Below are 27703 nucleotides of genomic sequence, written 5' to 3'. Positions count from 1 at the left end.
ACATTTTTATTTGGTTTATAACACTTTTCATCTCGTACGTAGGGGTCTCGCAACGGAGAGGGGTGCGCTGTCCTCCACCGCTCCTGCTACTACGGGACTCTCTGACTCTGGCTCTTAGAATTCTGTATATGGCAAGAGAGAACAGAGATGCTGATACATTCAGAACCACAGGTTCCACCCATATCAAAGTGCATCCAACAACACAACCAAGCCATACGTTGTTACAATAGGTTTACCATACAGTCTGTCAACAGAAAAACAAAAAAAAGGCATTAAATGAAAATGAAGGAACATAGATGGGGCTGCTGTCGGAGATGCATTGTATGATAAATTATACATAACGCTCATCGCAGCATGGTAGCTAAAGTCTTGAAGGCCCTTGATGGCGCCTGGAGCCAATAAAGAGCTGTAACCGTAGACACAGTGGATGGACACACTGGACAACGTTGTCTTTCATCTCGAGATGCGGTTCAAAGCGGACCGCGAACAGAGCAAACTGGCAATCAAAGCTAATGTGTAACTGGCCAGTGGTGCACTTCACAGGCACCCGTCATCACAATGGCAGCTGAGATCACACGCAGACATCCCCTCTGCCCTCCTCACATCACAATAGCAGATTCTCCACACACGGTCTTTGGGACTTTGAATTTTTCCATGTCAAAAACGCACTGCTATTGGAGCTGCTTTGAAGGGCCTTTCATGCCATGTATATGATGAATGAGAAGAAAATCATTTCGGCCATAGTTAAAGGGTATTTTTTCTCACTCGTATTCAGTACCATAGGGATATTACTTGCTCTGAGCATAAACCAGTACTCAACTTGGATGAATGAGTATGAAAAAACGTATTGTGAAATGGACTGTGTGTTCAAATATCCATACAAGTGTGTCACAAATATCATGAACTCTTTTGTGGAAAGGCTTCACAACAATTTAATATATTTGCTTGATATTTTACATATGAATGGCACGAACAATATGTCAGTAAATGCAATGCATACTGGAATTCATAAAATATAAAATGCCAACATAAGCACACAACTTACCTCTGACTGAATAAATGGCATATTGGTCTGGAAGCTGGTCACTTTTTTCTTTTTTCTGAAGAAACAAAAAGAACGGAAAAAGGACTCAGTTACAATCATTGGAGCATGAACAGAAAACGTGTTTTAATACTGTAAAATTATCGGTAAAATGAAAAACGAAATGTTTTTGACTCAAATAAACAGTACCATCATGACCTTTGATTAATATGACACCCTGAACATCAGAAGAATACAGATGTGATTTACATAAATAAGAGTAAAAGTCAAATAGGCGTAAAGGTCGTCATTCGAGACTCATCACGGGTCCGGACAAATGATTTACTACACATTAATTTGGTTGTGTGGAATAACCTATCTGTGACACACAACTGCATGTAGTGTGTGCATGCAGTGAGAGAATATACCATGACTGCACACATCTCATATCGCCAATCAATCACGATGCTTTACAACTTCTGTCAGAAGCCCTAACAGTCACCATCAATTGACAGACCATTGTTCATGTTGCCAATAACTTTTGAAGGAGAATCTCCAGTAAAATGAACACTGTAGTGTTTACTGTTATACAAGGAAACCCCGGACAGAATGCCCTTATATAGAGGCCATCTGCCTAATCCAACCTGGAAGCAAATATGAAGAAAAAGCACTTTGCTGAACTGAATAAGGTTTCCTATTTGGGTCATTCTTGAATTGCGGTGGCATTTGTGTCCCTTGACTTTGCAACCATGAAAAACACTTTAAAATGACAAATAGTTACACATCATACATGTTTTTGCTTATATTGATAAAACATAATGCAAGTCCTTTATACTGCAAAATTGTATGTTTATGCATTGTTTAAAGTACTTGGGGTTAGCAAATTGGCTTGTCCTTGTAGTGATGTGTAAAGTTGTAGAGACATGTTTTTGGTATTTAGAGATATCTATATATTATTTTTAATCTTAGAAAGTGAACAAAATAATGTAAGAAGAAGAAGAAAATACAAAATAAACTATGTTTTAAGTGAGAAGTAGGCATTGGTCTGTAGCTGAAAAAGAACGGAAATTCACATGAACACCACAATGTCTACTCCACCCATGCTCTACCAAGGTTTTCCAGCACACAGCTTTGACCTACTACAGTAGCTATGTTGGTCTATTGCTTAAAACAATGTGTAGGCAGGTTGCTTAGGATTCAAACCTTCTCAAACAGCCAAATTCATACTCTTAGAGGAATTGCTCCCTCAATAATGTGATTTGTACCACATATATTCTTCACACACCACACTAATCCCATTCCACTACCTTTTTCAATATATTTTTTATTATTATATGAAAACAAGCTTTACCTTTATACTTACAAGACCATCATGCTTTTTTGTCTTGTAGTAATGGGGTGCCTGCCTTTATTTCCTTAAACTGTTTGATTTAGCAATACATGTCATTAAGAAAAAGAAAGCTCAGAAACACTTGTTCTGCAAACATGGTCCTGTTTTATCAATTGCTGTGCTGATCAATAGGCAGTTTATTAACTCTGTCAAATGAATATGTAGCTTAAAGTTGTGTGTATTTGTATTTATTTTTGCAATATTGATGGTGAGGCTACAATAATACACATTTACAATAGACCTATATGTAAAAACACATACAGCTTAATGATATATACAGTATATACATTATTTTAATAGCAGGACACTGTAGTCCATTATTCCACTGATGCATATGAATTAGGCTGTTCGAGAAGGTTTGAATCCTAAGCAACCTGCACACACATTGTTTGAAGTAATAGTCCAACATAGCTACTGTAATAGGTCAAAGCTGTGTGCTGGAAAACCTTGGTAGAGCATGGGCATACTTCTCACTTAAAACGTAGTTTTTTGTTTTTCATTTCCATGATATTTACACCAGAAGGTGATTATGCAACATTATTATACAACATTATAATACAGCATAACACAGCAATACAAGTAAAGTAAAAATACACAATAATGACAAATGGCAACAGTATTTACTAGTATTTATTTAATATTAACAGCTAATTTTCAAGAGGGAAGCGAAAAACCTGCATTTAAGCCAATATGGAGTACACTGGAATACATATCCCTGATCTCTTTTAACAAGAAAACCGAGAAAGCTCCTGAAAACACACGCAAATAATAAACATGTAGCCTACCCATTAACCATTTACATACTGTTATGTAAAAAAACACAAACAAACATTTGTTCTCTTTTGAGGCTGACGTTTATCTCAACGAGTACCATCTCAAAATACAACGAAAATAGAACCACCAAATCACCTAGTCATTTCCGATAAAAAATAGACTGTCCAGTCGATGATACGAATCATGGATACTATATTAGACAATAAAATTAAATCAAATTAAATCACATTTTATTTTCCACATGCGCCGAATACAACAGGTGTAGACCGTACAGTGAAATGCTTACTTACAAGCCCTTAACCAACAATGCAGTTTTAAGAAAAATAAGTGTTAAGTAAAAAATTGATAAGTAAAAAATAAAAATAACAAATAATTAAAGAGCAGCAGTAAAATAAAATAACAGTAGGGAGTCTATATACAGGGGCTACCGGTAGAGAGTCAATGTGCGGTGGCACAGGTTAGTCAAGGTAATTGAGGTAGTCGAGGTTATGAGTGCTGAACACAACACAACACAGTGGTCTAAGGCACTGCATCGCAGTGCTAGCTGTGCCACTAGAGATCCTGGTTCGAATCCAGGCTCTGTCGTAGCCGGCCGCGACCGGGAGACCCATGGGGCGGCGCACAATTGGCCCAGCGTCGTCCAGGGTAGGGGAGGGAATGGCCGGCAGGGATGTAGCTCAGTTGGTAGAGCATGGTGTTTGCAATGCCAGGGTTGTGGGTTCGATTCCCATGGGGGGCCAGTATGAAAAAAATAAAAATAAAAAATAAATAAATAATAATAATAATGTATGCACTCACTAACTGTAAGTCGCTCTGGATAAGAGCATCTGTTAAATGACTAAAATGTAAATGTAAACATTATTGACTGTCACATTAGGTGGCTCGGAGAGCAAGGCATGAAGTGGCACAAACTGCTCGGTGTTCTAGTCATCCACCTCGGTGGAAATGACCTGGGATATACTAAGGGGTGCATTGGTGCAGCAGATGCGAGGATGTTTCCCGGTCTGATATTGTGCAGCGGAGGAGCTGGATGTTCCAGTGGGTTCAGAAGATAAATAAGTGCATAGAGAGGGACCGGCGATCCATCAATCAGCTGGAGTACGCATTTCAGGGAACACAATCCACCACCCTGTCATTAAGCAATGTGTCTCTGGGATGTACCATAGGGACGGACGAGGGCAAAGACTTATTCCTTGAGAGTTGGTCTCTCCCGTCTCCACCGTTCTCTCCTCCGTAGTAGCAAGATGGAGAAGTCTGCAATTGCGGCCCGCAATTCGGGGTGTTCCTGCATTTGGGCATTCCTGCATCTGCATGAACCCCTCTTCATACTTCTGTTGGTACATTGTTAAGCTAGGAATCCGTTATTCAGGCGGGAGCACTCCAGTACAGTAGGTGGTGGTAATGCACCATAATGTTGTATGCCAACTGCCGATAAACCCCACAGAAGAAAAGGCGGGAGCGACAACGCCGGTAACTAGCTAGCTAGGGACAACTGTAGACAGTGTCCTTCCCCCCCGTCTGTCGGGGACTGTTTTCCCACAGTTCTGTTAACGACGGCGAGGGCAGGTGTTCAGCAGGCGTTGGCAAAGGACACTGGGTGCTAGCTAGCTAGTTAGCTACCTAGGACTCTGGTACACAGCAAGCGGGATAAGTAGCTAGCTAGCTAAAGATAGCTAGGACAACGGTAGACAGTGTGCTTCGCCCCGCCTGTCCGGCACTGTTTCCGCAGTTCTGTTAAACGACGGCGAGGGCAGGTGTTCAGCAGGCGTTAGCGAAGCATACTGGGCGCTAGCTAGTTAGCTACCTAGGACTCTGGTACACAGCAAGCGGGATAAGTAGCTAGCTAGCTAAATATAGCTAGCACACCGGTAGACAGTGTGCTTTGCTCCCGCCTGTCCGGCACTGTTTTCCCGCAGTTCTGTTAATCAGGGGAAATCCAGAAAATCAAAAGTGTCACACAAGCAATGCGCACAAGAAGGAATGCACACTATTGGAAGACGTGTGCAGTAGTACACACACCACAGTCCCTGCGTACCAGTGGCCATCGAAGGTGAGCATTTGCCCACTGAAGTCGGTTACGATGCCGAACTGCAGTCAGGACAAGATCCTGGTGAGGACAATGAGCATGCAGATTAGCTTCCCAGTGCCGGTTCTGACAGTTTGTGCAGAAATTCTTCGGTTGTGCAAACCCACAGTTTCATCAGCTGTGTTTTGTGGCTCGTCTCAGACGATCCCGCAGGTGAAGAAGCCGGATGTGGAGGTCTTGGGCTGGCGTAGTTACACGTGGTCTGCGGTTGGGAGGCCGGTTGTACGTACTGCCAAATTCTCTAAAACGACGTTGGAGGCGGCTTATGGTAGAGAAATAAACATTAAATTCTCTGGCAACAGCTCTGGTGGACATTCCTGCAGTCAGCATGCCAATTGCACACTCCCTCAAAACTTAAACTGTGGCATTGTGTTGTGTGACAAAACTGCATATTTTAGTGGCCTTTTATTGTCCCTGTCAGGTGGATGGATTATCTTGGCAAAGAGAAATACTCACTAACAGGGATGTAAACAAATGTGTGCATAACATTTGAGAGAAATAAGGTTTTTGTGCATATGGAACATTTCCGGGATCTACTATTTCAGCTCATGAAACATGGGACCAACACTTAACACTTTACAAAGAAGGCAATTTTTTTACTAGTATGTCTGTCCCCCAGTTTTGTCATTGGTGTTACCGACTTGAAAATCACTCATTACAAAGATATACAAGGACCTTAAGCATTCCCTCCAGTGGCAAACTGTTATAGGGGGAGGAGTCTATATTTAAAAAAATATATTAGCTAATTACACCCTTTTAGTATGTCATACATTTGAGGATTCCATTGACAATTTGGTGTCACTTGGTGTTAGTCAATTTAAATTAACGGAAATTACATTATGAGCAAAATTATTCATCATATAAATTTAGTAAATCATTTTTAAAGGGTTAATGACCTTAGATTTAAGCATCATTTAAGAAAAACCTCAATAACCAAACATTTCTCAGGTGTTGCCATCATTGGTGTTACTCCTACTGGTGGCACAATGTTATCATAATAGTAAACATTATTTAAAGTCATTAAGCTGCCATAGTAGTTGATGTAGAATGGGAAGATGTACACAAATACATTTCAATAAAGAAAATGAGAAAAAATACATATCTTTTTTCCAAAATGCCATGCCCAAATGCCACCGCAATTGAAGAACGACCAATTTCTACCAACTGGAAAATTCCCATTGAGGACAAAGATTTGCACAGATACAAAGTAGCCAGGCAGTGTTGGATTTCCCTTACTGTTACAGTAGATCCCATGCATTTCCTGTATTTAAAAATTACCCTCCACTGCACTTCAGCTCTGTGGTGGTTAAGGCATAGAGCTACTGAACAGATCTGTTGATGTTGTGAATATTGGGCATAGCCTATAGCCTATTGCTGAGCCATTCCGTCCCATTTAGAAATAAGAACAATAAACAGCAATGTGCATATGTATAATAAGGGCGAGTCTAGAGTTCACAATGCCAATGATGAGAAGTCACGATTCCAAGGACCCCTAATGGGAATATCTCCATTCCAAACAGAGAGACAAACTTAACAGGCCATCATTTCCATCAGTTCGCTGAAATTCTCATCTCTCTTATCATGCCAGACCTCCAGTCCAGTCAATATAAAACAAAAGTGAATATAAAGAAAACATTTGGGATAAATGGAGATGAGATTGCTTCTGTAAATTGCCTTGTGTGTTGACAGCACGGTTACATGTGAGCGAGATGGGCGCCTGCTGTTGGCAACACAGGATGTAGTGAAATTCTTGGTACCCATGACATACTGTACTACCTCAGATCAGGGACAGAAAATAACCACATGGAAGGACCCGGACTTTCTCTCTCTCTCCCTTTAGTCACTTATGGAATTCTCACGGGACGATGGCAAACGCTGGATCACTTCTGGACCACTGAATGGCCTTGCTCCTACAGCCTATGTTTTGTGGCCAATTAGAGAAAATGATTTGAACTGGGAATGAGGCACATCCTCCGACATAGGAGAGTTTCATGTTCTATCATGGTACCGTTAGGTCTCGTTCTGTCATGGTACCGTTAGGTCTTGTTCAATTATGTTACCGTTAGGTCTCGTTCAATTATGGTACCGTTAGGTCTTGTTCAATTATGGTACCGTTAGGTCTCGTTCTGTCATGGTACCGTTAGGTCTTGTTCTGTCATGGTACCGTTAGGTCTCGTTCCGTCATGGTACTGTTAGGTCTTGTTCTGTCATGGTACCGTTAGGTCTCGTTCCATTATGGTACCGTTAGGTCTCATTCTGTCATGGTATATCTTTATAATCATAAGTTGTGTTCTTATACACATGATTTGAAGTCATATTCAAGAATAAAGTCATTTACATTTTTGCTAGATAGATTCTATTCTACCCATTTTAAAATACTGTACCCAAAATGCAATAATTGAGAAGATAAAGTCATACTAAACTAAGACCAGTCTGATATTCCCACCTATCAAAATATATGTCAGGAGAGACATGATTACAGAGGACATGGGTAAAAATAAAACGTATGTGAATAATCCACAGTACAGGACATACTGTATGGGGCACCTTGTGAAGTGCAGGTGCGTTTAAAGTGGCAATATGTAACTTTATCTTTGTACGTTTTCTGTCCTCGGTTGCAACACTCACTACTGAATTCCAAACTGCCTCTGGAAGCAACGTCAGCACATGAACTGTTCTTCGGGAGCTTCATGAAATGGGTTTCCATGACCGAGCAGTCGCACAAAAGTGGTGGTAGGTGTCCAAAAGAGCAGGTGTCCATATACATTTGCTCATGTAGTGTATGTTCTATGTGCCTTATTTCTATGCTTCCCGGTCTTAAGTTTTGTTTTTGCGTCTTTTACTTTTGTTTTTGTACACCAGCTTCAAACAGCTGAAACAACAACATTTTTGGTTATGGAAAATATATTTCACAGCGGTTTAGATGATACAATGATTCTCTGCACTATACTAGCTTATTTTGTCACATAAACTGAAATTAGGCAAACTATTAGAGTTTTAGCAAACAGGAAATGCGGAGTGATTTCTACATTGTGCAACTTTAATATTAAATTAATTAATGTGATATGGGGGAGCGCAACTTCAACCTATCGACCATAAGGTAACCATACAGTACGGTAGCTCTCCCAGATGTGCAACGCTGCAGTTGGGGGATCAGGTGACATGCCAAGTGGGAAACCGGGTAACGCCGAGTGTATTAGTGGTCTCTTTATGGTTTCTTATGGTTGATTGTGTTGAGGAGGAAACGTGGAGCGAATAGCGTGTGGTGCCACTATGCTTTGATGAACCTACCCTTGAAGAACTTGGACATCCGTGACCGTATTCCGCACAGATTTGAGGCCTCCACCGCCTCCACCTCCTCTTTAGTCTCCTGGAACACAGGCACATAAATCAGTTTCTCATATCATATCCAGTCAGATTCAATGCATATGGGCCCGATTCACTAAATCTGTCAAGTTACTCCTCCAAATGATCTATTTGACTCCTACTATTGCGGTATATCTCTAGCACGCTCTGTTTATTAATCTAACATTCCGAGACTGCAGTGTGGAGGAGAAGTTTAAAACAGACATATCGAGTGGGAATCCCAGAGTGTCTTCTTTGTACTCCTACAGTATCTCAGGACAGGAAACAAGGATAAACAGCCAGTGTTTTTCCTCCCTGGTTCAATGGCCCTTTGAAGAATAGCAGAACATCTCAGTCTGATTAATGGCTGTACACTGTCTAATGAACAGTAATTGAATGGTAGAATGCAGCGGGCCCTCAGAGCCCCAGAGGAATACCCTGGTTGCTGCAGAAGCCAGTGACATTGTCTGGGGTTGATTATAGTTGACCTTGCATGAGAGGAGAAGCTTTACAAATAGCGAACCTAAGAAGCTAGGGGAATAGTAACCAGGAAAACAGGACAAGATAAATGAAAAGGAATTGCATTGGCAAAGAATAGGGGAGGTCGATGGCAAGATCGATAACTATTTGATTTTTTATCACAAAATTCTTAAGAGGAAGACGATTGATAAAACATGCCTAGTCCTATTGGCATTTCTAACAATATTAATTAAGAAAAAATGCTTAGCTGACCGGTTGATAAATCAGCCAATATCGTTAAATCAAAACAAACTATTGTTAAAAACAGACAATTACACAACCTCATTCAACTCTACCTTTGTTCAATATGCACGAACATTCATCGGACCATAACCATTTATACATTGTTTCTAGGCTAAAGGAAAACAGTATATTGATAAGCAGAACACATTCGACAGTATGTTCAACTGAAGGTGTTCCAAAAGACCCATCAGGAAACAACTCATGTCAATTCAACGCAATTATCATGTTTGAGATCGACTTCATTGCAGTCGGCCTCTGCACAATGACTGATCTACAAATCACCTTGGATTCTAAATAACTACTCGTTATTATTTGTAGATCAGTCAGTCGGCTCCGTCTGTGATCAGCTCGAGCTCTACTTTAGATGGTTGCCCTGTTCTGGCCGCCTTTGCATCAGTCTATTGCAGCAGTCTGTTGTCATACCCACCAGACATTGTGTGTCACCATTTGGCAGACAGACAAACATGCTGATTCTAATAACTCTTTATGTTGTCAAGCGGAGGTCCTTCGAATATTACCTCTACCTCGCCACTGTAACTATTCACCATTTAAATCCAATGCAATGAATCATTTAAACTGAGGGGAAGTGGTTTTGGCTGAGAATGCAATCATGTAATTGAATATGGTCATCAATATATATGACATCTGGTATTTCACAAGCGTGGCCAGACTGGGATGTAATCTATTTCAAACTCAGCTCAACTATGAGTCATGGCCATAGTGTTTTATTGTCATTCACACTAGATGATGAAGAAGCAGGACAGACTGAAACACTGCTTATCTTCATAAGGAGACAGGGAGAGAGAAAGGGAGAGAAGTGAGCAATAGTAATATGTTGTTTAGCCAGAATATTAGCTTTGAGTTTGACCTGCTATCAAAGCTTCCATAAATAATATTGATATTGTAATCTCCAATAACAATCTCAGGCCATAAAATGTAGCTACAAAATGCATTAAATATATTCATCAGGGGTGACATTAATATGCTTCAGGTTTTCTCTAATTACGACAATAAACTTCAAGAAGTCAAAGTCTTTTAAAGCAGCAATTCCTTCCTACACTAATAAAATAAAGTATATATTTTACTGATATAGTTAATTTCATCCAACCCTATTTCAAACCACTCACTGTAGAAGTATGTATTGAATTTTGGACAGAAGTGTAAATACCCCAATTACAATTAAACTGACTTCTTCATTGCCGCAGCAAGTCAAGTCAAACGTTGTTTGGTGCAGTGGTGGTGAGATGATTCCACAAATTAGCTGAGTCCGGATATCATTATTCCCCATTATCTAATGGTCATTCCCGGAATCTATAGCCATTCTGATTCAGCAATATTCATTCATGAGTAAATGCGATAAGTAATGAATAAAGCTATTGATCTTAAACAGGTTCCTTAACAGGGTCATAACTGCCCCCCGAAGTCAATAATGATTTTGATAAGAATATATTTATTACAGAAGTGCATACCACTGCAAGAATCACCATCACACCAAAATATCTCTCTAAAGTGTGATTACCATAGGCTGAAATGATTGTTTTCATTAAACAAAATGTTTACTGTTATTGATTGCCTAAATAAGACTCAATATCTTCTCATTTCCAAAGCTGAATGCAATTGCATGGAATAGTAATATCGGCCAATTATTGTGTATGTTCATCACTGTTATGAGGCTCCCCATTTTCATTCCGTTGAGGATTATAAAACCAGATTAAGTGTTTTTAAATGAGTGCAATTTCTAGAAACCACATTAGTGTTGTCACGCCACACCAACATTTTACAAAGATACGATACCAGGCCAAGTATCACAATACCGAGTAGTATCGCGATACCACGGTGGAAAGAAATCTGTGGCCTAGCATCCTGTTCGCCATGTCCCCCGGACGCATGTTCACGTTTTCTAAACGCTCTCCAAAAACGTGTCACTGAAATTCACACTTCTACTCATTACAACACATTGAATTTAACTTCACACTGTTCAGTGTATAATAGAATACTGCATAGAATGGCTGATTTGCTCATATTTGCAAAGGCCTATGTTCTTCAGAGGAAAAAAACGAATAAAAACAAATATTTACTACACAACAAACATAAGAGGATAAAAAAACTAAAGAATAACAATAGAAAATGAACGACTAAAAAGCACCCTAAGGAAAATTTGGCTGGAGGAATGGGAGGAAGGAATATACATGCATAATGATCTGCATATCATTGTCAGTAAGGAGAAAACACTGCATTAAACCTGTTTTACTCTTCAGTAAACACACACCACTCTCTCTCCCCCACACACACACACACTGTCTCCCATACTCTCATAAACACACACCACTTTCTCTCTCCCACACACACAAACACACACACTGGCTCCCTCACTCTCATAAACACACACCACTCTCTCTCTCCCACAAACAAACACACTGTCTCCCTCACTCTCATAAACACACACCACTCTCTCTCTCCCACAAACACACACTGTCTCCCTCACTCTCATAAACACACACCACTCTCTCTCCCCCACACACACACACACTGTCTCCCATACTCTCATAAACACACACCACTCTCTCTCTTCCACAAACACACACACTGTCTCCCTCACTCTCATAAACACACACCACTCTCTCTCTCCCACAAACACACACACTGTCTCCCTCACTCTCATAAACACACACCACTCTCTCTCTCCCACAAACACACACACTGTCTCCCTCACTCTCATAAACACACACCACTCTCTCTCTCCCACAAACACACACACTGTCTCCCTCACTCTCATAAATACACACCACTCTCTCTCTCTCCCACAAACGCAAACACACACACTGTCTCCCTCACTCTCATAAACACACACCACTCTCTCTCTCCCACAAACACACACACTGTCTCCCTCACTCTCATAAACACACACCACTATCTCTCTCTCTCTCTCTCTCTCCCACAAACACAAACACACACACTGTCTCCCTCACTCTCATAAACACACACCACTCTCTCTCTCCCACAAACACACACACTGGCTCCCTCACTCTCATAAACACACACCACTATCTCTCTCTCTCTCTCTCTCTCCCACAAACACAAACACACACACTGTCTCCCTCACTCTCATAAACACACACCACTCTCTCTCTCCCACAAACACACACACTGGCTCCCTCACTCTCATAAACACACACCACTATCTCTCTCTCTCTCTCTCTCCCACAAACACAAACACACACACTGTCTCCCTCACTCTCATAAACACACCACTCTCTCTCTCCCACAAACACACACACTGTCTCCCTCACTCTCATAAACACACACCACTCTCTCTCTCCAACAAACGCAAACACACACACTGTCTCCCTCACTCTCATAAACACACACCACTCTCTCTCTCCCGCAAACACACACACTGTCTCCCTCACTCTCATAAATACACACCACTCTCTCTCTCCCACAAACACACACACTGTCTCCCTCACTCTCATAAATACACACCACTCTCTCTCTCTCCCACAAACACACACACTGTCTCCCTCACTCTCATAAACACACACCACTCTCTCTCTCCCACAAACACACACACTGTCTCCCATACTCTCATAAACACACACCACTCTCTCTCTCCCACAAACACACACACTGTCTCCCTCACTCTCATAAACACACACCACTCTCTCTCTCCCACAAACAAACACACTCTGTCTCCCTCACTCTCATAAACACACACCTCTCTCTCTCCCGCAAACACACACACTGTCTCCCTCACTCTCATAAATACACACCACTCACTCTCTCCCACAAACACACACACTGTCTCCCTCACTCTCATAAACACACACCACTCTCTCTCTCTCCCACAAACACACACACTGTCTCCCTCACTCTCATAAACACACACCACTCTCTCTCTCCCACAAACACAAACACACACACTGTCTCCCTCACTCTCATAAACACACACCACTCACTCTCTCCCACAAACACACACACTGTCTCCCTCACTCTCATAAACACACACCACTCTCTCTCTCCCACAAACACACACACTGTCTCCCTCACTCTCATAAACACACACCACTCTCTCCCACAAACTTTTAAAACGATAGGCACCAAACAGAATTTAAGGAGCACCAGAAAGAAATGTATTTTTGATATAGTTTAGTCTTCCATTAGGCCTACATGAATCCTACCTTTGAAGCACATCTCATGAGAAGCATACCCTTTTCCTTTCTTCCTGGGCCAATCAGATGAGCATAAACCTACTGTCAAGTTACCAGAATGTTAGCTAGCTAGGTAACATGACTGAACAACATTGTTCATTATCAAACCAATAATTAGTGAATTAGTGATTAGTGAATTAGTGATTAGTTTAAAACGGCCAGCGACATGATTTGTGAAATTATATAAAATGTGCGCGACTCCCGATATAAATAAAAAAAGGCATCTCTGGTAATGGGTCATGTTTTATAACTGTGCAGACTAGAGACAAGACGTTTACTTTGCTGTAAAGCTGCAAGCATGCCTGTCACGATGCAGTCCTCCATTTCACCTCTCTGAGGCTGCATGACAGTGAACTTGCAAAGTCTACTCAGGCTGTTATAACAGCGATGAAATGATACAATGTTTCAACATTACTCGCTTTGCACGCTGCTCCAATGTAACAAATGTTCAAATCTAAAAACAGAAGACTCATCAGGGTCTGGGTCTGCATCCCCGCTCGCCATCACGGCTAAATTATATCTTTTTTTTTACTGACGGAGGAATAGACGCGCATGAAGAGCGGACGGAGAGAAGCAGGTGAGTGAGGGCTGGTAGGGGATGTGGCTGGTTGATTACAGCTGCCATGTGATGTGCACATGAAAGTGAAGTGGATATTACTGGACCTGCTCATACAAGAGACTAGCGGCTGATGCTTAAATTCAACTGACTTTATAAACATTTTATAACAGGCGCCAGCAGGTTGTTTAAATCGGTACGGCAGAATAAGTCGGTAGTATCATATGAAACGGTACTACAGTATTTTTAAATGTTGGTATCATAAGTATATCATTATGTTTTGGTGCTGTGATATTACCATGGTACCGGTATACCATGCAACACTAAACCACACATCCATGCAGAAACATCTGTATACACAGCGCTCTAACCATTGTTTATGATGTACATAATAACTAGAATAAGGGAGGGACAGGGATCTAACACAAGTTAATGAGGTGGTATTCTACAGTAATAAGATGGGCCCACGCTGCATTTCCCCAGTCTAGTAGGCATCACTCTGTTCATTCTGCTAGCTGGAGATAAGCTCTGTGTGTGTGTGTGTGTGTCAAGTCAAATCAAATCAAATCAAATGTATTGGTCACATACACATGGTTAGCAGATGTTATTGCGAGTGTAGTGAAATGCTTGTGCTTCTAGTTCCGACAGTGCAGCAATATCTAGCAAGTAATATCTAACAGTTCCACAATCAAAACCTAATAAGCACAAATCTAAGTAAAGGAATGGAATAAGAATATATAAATATATGGATGAGCAATGACATTATCAGAGTGGCATAGGCTAAGATGCAATAGATAGTATAGAATACAGTATATACATATGAGATGGGTAATGCAAGATATGTAAACATTATTAAGATAGTATAGAATACAGTATATACATATGAAATGGGTAATGCAAGATATGTAAACATTATGAAAGTGGCCTGGAACACGCACGCACACACACACACACACACACACACACACACACACACACACACACACACACACACACACACATACACATACACACACACACACACACACACACACACACACACACATACACACACACATACACACACATACATACATACACACACACACACACACACACACACACACACACACACACACACACACACACACACACACACACACACACACACACACACACACACATACACACAGGCAGAAAACACTTGTTAAACCCCTATCTATGTCTGCTGGTGGTGGCTTCAAATTACAAACCCAGCTTCCCCTGTGTGTGTGTGTGTGTGTGTGTGTGTTTGTGTGTGTGTGTGTGTGAGTACCTGTGGCTCAGGTTCCAGAGGTGACTTTAGTCCTCCGTCTCTGGAGCTGGTCAGACCAGTGCCTCTACCTGACTCTCCACGACCTGACGAGGGGGCCGAGACCTGTAACACACATACATACACACACATACACACACACACACACATACACACCCACATACACACCCACATACACACACACACATACACACGTCCACACCCACATACACACACACATACACACACACATACACACACACACACATACACACACACATACACACATACACACACACACATACACACAGGCAGAAAACTCTTGTTAAACCCCTATCTATGTCTGCTGGTGGTGGCTTCAAACTACAAACCCAGCTTCCCCTCTAACGGATCAATACAGTATATTCATCATTTAATTCCATTCCATTCATTTATTAATTCATTCATTTATTCCCTTCATTCCAAAATGCCCTACACTGTCCACGTGGCAGTCCAGTCCACTGACCTTCCTGGACGCATCAGAGCCTTGGAGGAAGGTTTTGTAGGGACTCTGGGTCTCACCGGCAGGCCTGGAAAACCTCTGGACATACTGCTCTTCCTCCTCGACTACCTGGGCCTCAACCTGGGGGGGTTGACGACCCTCTCTTAGCTTATTACCGCTCATATAGTAGCCCAATACATCTGTATCACTGGTCTTGTCGTCTGTTGATGGTCAGTTACAACTAGCCTGGTCCCAGATCTGTCTGTTTTGACCAAGACAGCACCAACAGATCTGGGACCAGGCTACAGCACAACCACTTTGGGTAGTCATTGCATAAGTTTCATGACCATATACTACAGGTATTGCAGGTCATGAAGGTTGATTTTTACCTGGTCAATTGGCAGGTCCACTGTCACTCTGCCATCTTCCTGGATCTCAGCTGCTCCCACCGTTTCACTTCTTTTGTCTTTTGCACGGAACACACTGCCTTCTAAGAAAAGTGATTGATCACAATTACCTCCACTGTCCCTCTTCTCTCTCTCTCTCTCTCGTTCCTCCTTAACATCAGAAGTAATCAATGATCATGTCAAACAATTCATTTATTTAGAGTGCAAGCCAAGTGTAAGCCATGAATTCTCCACTACATGTTTGGCCACCCTGCGTGAGGATATGTTCCTACAGTAGTTTCTGACAGTGACAGGTTACTCTTGATGCATTTGAGTAATGCACACCACACTGTCCTTTGGTAGTAAATAAATAGAATTGTGTCTGTGTTTAAAATAACATATATGCCATTTGAACTTTGTTCAGTAACTGTGTGTTCGTCGTAGACAATCACTCTGTGAATTTGTGAGCAAATAATGAAACGAAAGTTCGGACTTTGCCACCAACGTCACCAAATTGAAGCATGTTGCATGGTGTGACGGTGTTCGATTTCACAGAGTGCAGCGCGGATCAATCCTTCCATATCAAGTTCAGAAGAAAAGCCAGGGATGAAAATCTGCTGCCGAAAGCTTTGCCTCCTCTCCTGCGATAGACAGTGGATGCTTGCCAACAGTGCTCCGAGCCACTGCGTGCCTGATAGGCCCTGATTGTCCCTGTGCGGTAAGAGTGATGTGTGTGTGTTTGCATGCATGCTTTTGTGTGTGAGGCCAGATTGATGTAGTTAAGAGGAAGCCTATGGATTTTTCCTATTTTTCTCTTCAACCATTAGTAATGAGTTAATGAGGAGGGGGCTTCTTGCCCCCAGGGGATGATCAAGTGTCCAAAAAGTGGTCAGAGACTTGTGAGAGGAGCTCTCTCATAACCAGGTCTGCAGGGGATGTAGACAGCCAGTCAGGCGCTAATGTGCTGTCCCAATGTGAGTGGAGGAAAGGAAATTCAACTCCATCACATAGGATACTGCTGGCTCAGCTGTAATGTGTGATGTGAAATTATGGCAGGATGCACAAACGGTGGCAATTACTCATTGTATGATGTCATGGTAAATCTCTGGTCCGGACACTGTAAAGAGACACCGGCATAATAACTATTGAATAGTTGAGCATCTAAAGCCACTGGTGTAATTAATGTGTATTGTATAGGTTATGTATCACGATCAAACTGTGAAATTGCCGCGATGCTAAATACCATCAATCTAACAGAGGATTTTGTCAGCTTTATGATCTCTCCGCAATATTATTGTGATCAATAACTTATGATTGTTTTGATTCCCCCATCAGGAGAACATTTTAGCATTTTGTTTTCCTAGCACAGTTAACAAGGCTTTTCTGGATACCTTTTTAACCAAATGGCCTGATTGAATGAATCTATGATTTAGAGCACCGGATGGTGTTTGAAGTTTTGTTCGGTTTAATATTCACAGCGTAAAGAGTTATACATTCTTCCTAAGGCTGAAAACCTGTTCTGTTCCCCTGATGTATGGAAGTTGACTTTGGAGAGCAGGTTGGGAATTCAAAGAAAGCTCTTCAGACTTCCACATGCCTCTGCTATCTCTGTATACACACATGCACACACCGAGTGCTAAGAAAACCTTCCCTTCAACAAAAACAACAGGTTCAATTGATATCACAGAGAGCGAGGAACAGAGAGGGGGGCGTCGTAAAACAGTGAAACACACATGAAACATTGGAAGATATTTCTATAGGAATTGCTCTACTTACCGCCCGTTGTGTAAAGAAGTGGGAGTCTGGACACCTGCTTCTGTTTTTTGGCTTTCTCTCTCTCTTTCTCTGGCTTGGCGTAGAAGTAAGACTCTGTGGAGTTCTTGGGATGGCCCCTGGCTGTGTGCTCAAGGTCATCTCCAGAGCCTGTGTGAGCAAACTACACAAAGCAAAGACCATGGATCGAATCTGAACCGAAGCCTAGAGAAGTTTTTTTTTTCACTGAGATTGATCTATTTCTTGTTGTTTTCAAAGACTAAAACATGTCGTATTACGTCTAATGTGCTTTAGTACAAAACCTGTTCCCCCTTTCCTGTCTTCCCTTCTTTGTTTTTTACATTTTCCATTGACCTCAATTTTCCATGAGCTGATATGCTTTGTGGCTCCCCAGTGACTCCCACTGTATTGAATTCATTTGGTTCCAATACAACCCATGCAGAACCTATCAATCACTGGGGAGCACAGCAAACAAATAATTTATTGATGAAACAGGGCAGCCATGAATTTCTAACTGCATTCATCTTATTTATCAAGCCAGATCAAACAATGAAAATCCCAATAAGCTTAAAGGGAAAGGGAGTTGCAGGGAATAACTTATTCTTAGAGAAGACGGCAGACGGTTATTGATTAAAAAAAGGGCTGGGGAGCTGAGCGGGAGAGGAGAGGAAGGGACGTAGGGAGGGAGGGAGAGAGAGAGAGAGACAGAGAGAGAGAGAAAGAGAGAGAGACAGAGAGAGAGAGAGAGAGAGAGAGCGAAAGAGAGAGAGAGAGAGAGAGAGAGAGAGAGAGAGAGAGAGGGGGGGGGGGGGGGGGGGGGGGGAGGAAGTGAGTGGGAAGATGAGTTCAGAGTGATGCTTGAGACAGTAGGTTGCTCAGCCTCTTTGTAGGTAGCAAGGTGAGCTGTGTCTCCCTCTGACAAGAAAGGGAAGAGCAGACTTAATTATTTCAGACTTTTTTTTTCAGTTCAGCCTCGATCCCAAGGCTGGTTGGAGGGCCAGTGTACTGACCTCAAGCTTCCACACAAGAACACACTCCGGGCAATGGTGTTTGCCATCCCGTTAACATGGTGTTTGGGGAATAGCGTGGCTGTGTTTCTTCTACTTGTTTGCTTTCTTTAATACAAAGGCAGAGTTTGCGTTGATGTTGTTTTGAATTTATACAGCCGTTGGTGGGCTGGAGAGAAAAATAAAACAACATGAAAAGACTGAAGTTTGCCTGGGATATTCAGTTAGGGAAAGTTCAAAGAGGAGGCTATAGGAGGACGGCTCATTGTAGTGGCTGGACTGGAATAAATGGAACGGAGTCAAACATGTGGTTTCCATACGTTTGATGTGTTTGATACCCTTCCATTAATACCATTCCAGCCATTACAATCAGCCCGTCCTCCTATAGCTCCTCCCACCAGCCTCCTCTAATTCACATGGTGATGTCCGCACCACAGGATCAAAGATAAAAGTTATGAACACACTGTTACAATGCCTTGTTGGTAATTTTTCACATAATTCAGAGTGATATATTGAAAATACCACAAACAAATCTACCCATCTGAAATATAAAAAAAGATTAACACTTTTATCTTTTAAGCCTTGTGGCAAAAAATTCTAAATCTTTAAATCAGCACAAAAAGTGCCCTTCTCAGGGAGAGAGAGAGAGGAGGAGCACTAACAGTGCAGTTAAGAGCTCTGGGAGGACAGTCAAGTACAACTGCAAAATTCAGCAATGTAAAAAGCTGCTGAAGTCATTGCTGCTGCTTCTTTTTTCTCTGGCATTACATACAGTTGAAGTCGGAAGTTTACATACACTTAGGTTGGAGTCATTAAAACTCGTTTTTCAACCACTCCACAAATGTCTTGTTAACAAACTATAGTTTTGGCAAGTTGGTTAGGACATCTACTTTATGCATGACACAAGTAATTTTTCCAACAATTGTTTACAGACAGATTATTTGACTTATAATTCACTGTATCACAATTCCAGTGGGTCAGAAGTTTACATATACTAAGTTGACTGTGCCTTTAAACAGCTTGGATAATTCCAGAAAATGATGTCATGGCTTTAGAAGCTTCTGATAGGCTAATTTACATCATTTGAGTCAATTGGTGGTGTACCGGTGGATGTATTTCAAGGCCTACCTTCAAACTCAGTGCCTCTTTGCTTGACATCATGGGAAAATCAAAAGAAATCAGCCAAGACTTCAGAAAAGAAATTGTAGACCTCCACAAGTCTGGTTCATCCTTGGGAGCAATTTACAAATGCCTGAAGGTACCACGTTCATCTGTACAAACAATAGGACACAAGTATAAACACCAAGGGACCACGCAGCTGTCATACCACTCAGGAAGGAGACGCGTTCTGTCTCCTAGAGATTAACGTACTTTGGTGCGAAAAGTGCAAATCAATCCCAGAACAGAAAAGGACCTTGTGAAAATGCTGGAGGAAACAGGTACAAACGTATCTATATCCACAGTAAAACGAGTCCTATATCGACATAACCTGAAAGGCCGCTCAGCAAGGAAGAAGCCACTGCTCCAAAACCGCTATAAAAAAGCCAGACGGGGGTGGCAGCATCATGCTGTGGGGGTGCTTTGCTGCAGGAGGGATTGGTGCACTTCACAAAATAGATGGCATCATGAGGAAGGAAAATTATGTGGATATATTGAAGCAACATCTCAAGACATCAGCCAGGAAGTAAAAGCTTGGTCACAAATGGGTCTTCCAAATGGACAATGACCCCAAGCATACTTCCAAAGTTGTGGCAAAATGGCTTAAGGACAACAAAGTCAAGGTATTGGAGTGGCCACCACAAAGCCCTGAAATCAATCCTATAGAACATTTGTGGGCAGAACTGAAAAAGCGTGTGCGAGCAAGGAGGCCTACAAACCTGACTCAGTTACACCAGCTCTGTCAGGAGGAATGGGCCAAAATTCACCCAACTTATTGTGGGAAGCTTGTGGAAAGCTACCTGAAACATTTTACCCAAGTTAAACAATTTAAAGGCAATGCTACCAAATACTAATTGAGTGCATGTAAACTTCTGACCCACTGGGAATGTGATGAAAGAAATAAAAGCTGAAATAAATCATTCTCTCTACTATTATTCTGACATTTCACATTCTTAAAATAAAGTGGTGATCCTAACTGACCTAAGACAGGGCATTTTTATTACGATTAAATGTCAGGAATTGTGAAAAACTGAGTTTAAATGTATTTGGCTGAGGTGTATGTAGACTTCCGACTTCAACTGTATCTGCAATGTCCTGTGGGGCGGCAGTGTCTATCGGACCCCGCCGAGACCGGAGTCGTGTGGAATCAGTGAGAAGGACCCGAGAGGGTGGCTGGCGTGTAATCTCTGGCCCTCTCAAGAAGCAGAGTGGAGGAGTCAACGGGAGGACAGTGCGATATGATAGCAGGGGCCGGCATGAGAAAGAGCCAGCAGCAGCCAACCTCCAACCACTGTACAGTATCAGAGCCAGAGTCACTCCCAGTGCCTGGTCCTCGGTGGAAACACAGATAGACAGCAGGCGACTAGGGTGATTTGATTTGATTTGATTTTGTAGCACCACTTCCTCTCAATCAGGTCACATGGGATGGGAATGGTCGAGTTGCAAAGGGGTGATGATATCACCCAATGATGTCAGGGGAGCACTCTAGCTCATCCCTCCCTAAGTCGTCCGCTGTTCTTCTCATATGGCCAGGTGACTGCGTCTACTGGAGCCACTTATGTTACTGTGCTCAATGGACCTCAAACGCAGGAAATTAAATACTGTTTTCCGGTCATCATCACACATAGACAACTAGCTCAGCCTCTAGGCTGCCAACGGGGACGTACTGTACTGTCAATGCCACATACTGCAAGCAAAGCCTTCAGTGCAGACTTCAGTGACTACTCAGTGCTCCGGCTGCCCCTGTACAGTACTAAGTGATGGAGAAGCTCTGCTGGTGCAGACAGACACCATGCTCCATGCTCACACAGCAAGGTTGCAGAGCCCGAGAAAGGTTACATTTTACACCAGCCCACAACGAGATGTTACAGAGATTTTACAGGCATTTCAAATCATGTCGCGTGTCGCTTTGTGAGGTCAAACCGAAATGAATGAGGGACACCACCCTATAAACGTATGTTTATCAGTTAGCTAAACAGTTGACAGATCTAACTACAGTGGACAATTTCCCTGCCATTAATCTTGTTTCTGAAACGTCCTCATTAACTGGTCAAATTATATTTACGAATTCATGAGGGGTAAGGCGAGGAGGGAGCTTAAAAGTATGGTAGCGTTTCCAGTCAATGAGTAATAATGGATGAGCTGGCTGAGGGTCGTCACTAGTTACCACATCCACAAAGTCATAATTATGGTTAAACCCTGCCTATTTCTAAAATGTATCTTCTTAAAATCTGATTATAAACATAACCCTAACCGTAAACACAATGACAACCTTATGCCTAACCTTAACCTTAAATTAAGACCAAAAAGCACATTTTGGTTTTCATGAATTTTTACGATATATAGACAATTCTGACTTTGTGGCTGTGGTAACTGGAGACAACCCTGGCTGAGGGATAGAGAGGACATAACGCTGTCTCTGCTTCCCCCTTCTGGTGCATAATAAAATGACAGTCTCCCTCTGTGTAGGTCAATGAAATGTGGCAGATAATAACAACAGTATTACGCTGGTTGGTGGAATGAACAGCGCAAACTGCTCTTTGTGGATTCCATCCTGCATTGAAAAACTGACACAAGGCCTCCCGAGTGGCGCAGCAGTCTAAGGCACTGCATCGCAATGCTTGAGGCATCACTACAGACCTGGGTTCGATCCCAGGCTGTGTCGCAGCCAGCTGCGACCGGGAGACCCATGAGGCAGCGCACAATTGGCCCAGTGTCGTCCGGGTTAGGGGAGGGTTTAGCCGGCCGGGATGTCCTTGTCCCATTGTGCTCTAGCGACTCCTTGTGGCGGGCAGGGCGCATGCACGCTGACCTTGATCGCCAGTTGTCTGGTGTTTCCTCTGACACGTTGGTGCGGCTGGCTTCCGGGTTAAGCGAGCAGTGTGTAAAGAAGCAGTGTGGATTGGCAGGGTCGTGTTTCGGAGGACGCGTGGCTCTTGACCTTTGCCTCTCCCGAGTCCGTACGGGAGTTGCAGCGATGGAACAAGACTGTAACTTCCAATTGGGGAGAAAAAGGGGTAAAAATTGAAAAATTGACACAATCATGCATGCAATATGTAACTTTTTGGGAGACCTGACAAAATTCACATAGAAATGTGACTTCTAGATCTGTCATTGAAAGCAAGTCTAAGAAGCGGTAAATCTGTTCTATGTGAGCTATTTCTATGTTTCCATTTATACGTTTCGTTTTTGAGTCTTTTACTGTCGGTTTTGTACACCAGCTTCAAACAGCTGAGAATACAATATTTCTGGTTAGAGAAAATATATTTCACAGAGGTTTAGATGGTACAATGATCTAAGGCACTGCATCTCAGTGCTAGGGGCGTCACTACAGACCCTGGTTCGATTCCAGGCTGTATCACAATCCGGCTGTGATTGGGAGTCCCATAGGGCAGTGCACAATTGGCCCAGCGTTGTCCGGGTTTGGCTGGGGTAGGCCGTCATTGTAAATGAGAATTTCTTCTTAACTGACTTGCCTAGTTAAATAAAGGTTAAATAAATAAATATACTATACTTGCTTGTTTTGTCATATAAATGGAAATTAGGCAAACTATTAACATTTTAGCAGCCAGGAGCGATTTCTGCATAGAGCATCTTTAAAAAGGAAGAGCTTTTCCTATATCAGAAAAAATTGACACATGCCATGCTGTGACTGTCATCGTTCATGGTTAGAAAAATCTGTTGTCAGATTTTTCCCCATACAGCCTGATCTCTAACAGACCGCTGAGTGTGCATGTTCTCTTCTTCTTCTTCTTCTTCTTCACTTGTTTGTATGTAAGTGGCGCTCATCTTGGGCCCTGTGCAATTCTCATATCACTGCAATGCATTTCACTGTCAGCATACAAATTGTCCCGGTTCTGGAGGAATTAGCTTGGTCCCTTGGTAAATCTGTTCAGTCTATGAGACTCGCTGCTACTTGATCAAGCGGCCAGGCTCATTCTGTTACCTATCAAAGTGGAAGGCAATGGTAACTCAATGCCTCCCCCAGACAGTGATTGATGATAGGACTGTCTCGTAACGAATCACACACGGTAAGGCTCATGAACGACAATTGAAATGCTGTACGCAACGGAATACTTTTACACTGTTCACTGTTCTAAGTGTGAAGATAATGTACAGTGATACTGTACAGTATCTCCTTGAAAGAAAATGATTGTAGGATAAACTGTGATCACAGCTGTTTCCTACTTCAGGGTGATAAAAAATGATATTTTTTTTATGGAACGCTTTAGTGGAGGTCTTTATTTCTTGCCCCTCCTGGACTGAGAATAATGCTTTCATGGGGGGAGGTTAATACAAGCATGTACTGTATGTGGTGTATACTGATATACTTTGGCCGCACAGTAGGCCTACTTACTTTTGCATGTTTGCCTTTCCTTGTGGGAACTGGGACTGGGAGACTGTCATTGTTGACTCTAAGGAAAATCTAGTAATTAGTAAGAAGAACACCATAATCTGAATGAAACCAACAGAACATACAATTCCATTAACTTGAATGATTTCTTTTTCTGGAGAGGAATAAATCATTTTTCTTACGCATGATGACTGTTGTCCCGGATGATTCCTCTGCCGGGGACCCACTGGAAGTATGGCGAGAAGCGGAACTTCTCAGCTCCCACAGCAACATAATACTGGTTGTTCTCTAGCTCCACTGGCCCAAGTAAAGTAGTCCCATCTAATGTGCACAGTCTAGTTATCAAAGAAAAATTATTTTTTAACATGTGAAAACCTTTCGATATTTAATAATAATAATAATATGCCATTTAGCAGACGCTTTTATCCAAAGCGACTTACAGTCATGCGTGCATACATTTTTGTGTATGGGTGGTCCCGGGGATCGAACCCACTACCTTGGCGTTACAAGTGCCGTGCTCTACCAGCTGAGCTACATATTTCAATGGTATGAAAGGCAACACTGATTATGTGATTATGTAAATCATAAATGAGGTCAACGCTACAAGTTGGATGACTTTTCATTTCATTTCAAAACAATTGATCTATAACATAAAGAGCTATTATTAGTTATTTCCTACCTGTACACAGCACCAGTGCGCAGATTCACCCTCTGGGTCACCATGGCCAAGACCCTTTCCCAGTTTGTGAGAGTATACTTTGGTATCAGTATCCGAGCTGGAGGAACCAACACATCTCCATTGGTAAAAACACTACAAAATACAAAAACACATGAAACTCAGTACCATTTTATGGGCTTGTGGTTTCAACATGGTTATGATCATTGACATTTTCAACATCAGAAATGTTGTAAGCCTACATAAATCGATTGAATCTAATAAAGTAGAATAAATAACATCTCCTTAAGTATTACGTGACACAAGAAACATTTCAACCCTACATAGTTTTGGCATTTATAGAATGACATGACAAGTGAAAAGAGTTAATGCATATTTTGTATAGCCTATATCCCATTGCAAACACTAATTTCACATTTTAGTCATTTAGCAGACGCTCTGATCCAGAGCGACTTACAGTTAGTGAGTGCATACATTTTTCATACTGGCCCCCGTGGGAATCGAACACACAACCCTGGCATTGCAAGCGCCATGCTCTACCAACTGAGCTACAGGAGGCCTAATGTTTGCAACGGCACAATATGATTGTAGGACACTTGAAAACCCAAACTCACTTGATAGTGCATGACTCGTTTATAATTTTCCTCCAGCGAGCAGAAACAACTATTCTACTGTGAACTACAGGTCGGATCTGTGATTTAAAACAACAGAAAGAAAAATTGTTATTGTATTACATGGTTATTACCAAGAACCTTGCAATATTGTAAGATGATTGTGTGAATGTAACAGGCCTATCTTTCAGAGGTGCTCATGCATTCCTTTACTGACAAAGACATGGTGTGGCCAGTATGGTATCAAATATCAGTTCAGTTAAAGTCGAAAGCAATTAGGCTAATTAGTAATTTGCAAAAAATATTTTTTTTTAAGATGAGGGTATAGTCAGTGGCCTTACCTGTTCATTCTTCTTTTTCTGTGGTTTCTTCGTTGTTATATGGTAATAACTAGAATGAAAAACAGTAGATTACATTACAAATTCCATACATCTTGGTTTAGCTAGTCATTTTAGGTACACCTGCAACTTTGTTTATAGATTAAAGAGGATTATTTATGTCTGGCTGCACCCCCAACAACAACAATGCAGTCTAACAATAACATCAGCCTTATCATTCCCGGCTAATTACAGTGTACATACTCAAGCTTTTTGAAACGCTCTCCTCCGCCTGCAACATATCTCTCCCCGTGCTGCAAGTTGACGAGGTCATGGATTTTGTGTCCTTCCCTTGGAGTGTAAACATTTCGGACCGCTCCAAAAGGAGCCTCTACCCCACGCGTGACAGAGCTCAAAAAGCTGTCAAACGTTGACATCTGTCGTTGATTTATAACAAACTTTCGTCCAGGAAAGAAAGCATCCCCATTCCTGTAGACAACAATAGTTTTTGTGGGAGGCTGCGGGAGTACCGCTCTACCTGAAGTCCCAGACATGTTCATTTGATCACAACGGTGACAGACAACGTTCCAGAACCGAGGTCAAAATGGCAAAAGTTAGCTAGTAGTTAGCCAGCTAAAGTAAGCTAGTGAATTCGATTTTTCTCGCAAAGAAATAGATATCTGAAGATGAGACAGACGTCCACTTGGGCGCGCATCTTATCAAGAAGCCTATCCTTCGTTACAGATGTTTCTGGTCAACAAACTTGCTGTTGTTCCCGTGTTGTTTCTGTTTTCAAAAACTGTCCAGCCTTGTGGCTACCACCAATCTAATTTATGTTGTTGAATGTGTTTCCAAGGAAACCTGTGGTGGGAAAGCGCGCGTTCTCCAGAAATGCTTGGCGACCAACGGGCCACATGCAATGATACAGTATATCAAATAGGATCCCGCGAAAGTGACCACACCAAGCACAACAAGGCTATGCTTCAGTATTCATACTATCCATTCATTTTGTAAATCTTGAATTTGCAAGTTGCATTTCTAAAGTTATTCTTGAAAATGCTCAATGGCATTTAAAGGTGAGAAGAAACAACAAATGTGTGACAGATAATTTCTCAATAATATAAACCATGCCAGGATGGCACATTGGGGCCCCCAACCTCCGTAGGAAATTGAAACACTTGTGTGTTCATTTACATGTACATTTTAGTCATTTAGCAGACGCTCTTATCCAGAGCGACTTACAGTTAGTGAGTGCATACATTTTTCATACTGGCCCCCCATGGGAATCGAACCAACAACCCTGGCATTGCAAACGCCATGCTCTACCAACTGAGCTACACAGGGCTACCGTTCAGCTTTTGTATTACAGTGTTCAGTTCATAATGTGGTCAAATGTGGTCATTGCTATTACTTTGGTATTTCGGATCAAACTAAGTGTTAACTGTACACTACATTTCACCAATCAGATGTAGCAGTAGACCTATCTGCCTGACATCACAAATAGCCTACCAGTTTGAATTGCATTATA

At 41.9% G+C, this 27703-nt stretch overlaps 1 protein-coding gene across 1 annotated transcript; it reads right to left on the bottom strand.

The window, feature by feature from the left end:
* Positions 1 to 85: 85 nt before the first annotated feature.
* On the bottom strand, positions 86 to 26729 carry LOC311145436 (doublecortin domain-containing protein 2C-like; the record flags this gene model as incomplete). The annotated part of the gene is made up of 13 exons (XM_084181673.1): positions 86 to 122; positions 1046 to 1100; positions 8563 to 8641; positions 15437 to 15538; positions 15918 to 16034; positions 16283 to 16383; positions 18056 to 18215; positions 24575 to 24632; positions 24754 to 24906; positions 25251 to 25382; positions 25862 to 25938; positions 26200 to 26248; positions 26440 to 26729. The coding sequence occupies 12 exons, from the start codon at positions 26727 to 26729 to the stop codon at positions 1084 to 1086; spliced, it is 1335 nt and encodes a 444-aa protein (XP_084037799.1). The 3' UTR covers positions 86 to 122; positions 1046 to 1083.
* Positions 26730 to 27703: the final 974 nt, after the last annotated feature.

This window comes from Coregonus lavaretus (genome assembly GCF_964263955.1).
Source record: "Coregonus lavaretus genome assembly, chromosome: 18".
Classification (NCBI taxonomy): Eukaryota; Metazoa; Chordata; class Actinopteri; order Salmoniformes; family Salmonidae; genus Coregonus; species Coregonus lavaretus.
This window is presented reverse-complemented; position numbering and strand designations above follow the sequence as displayed.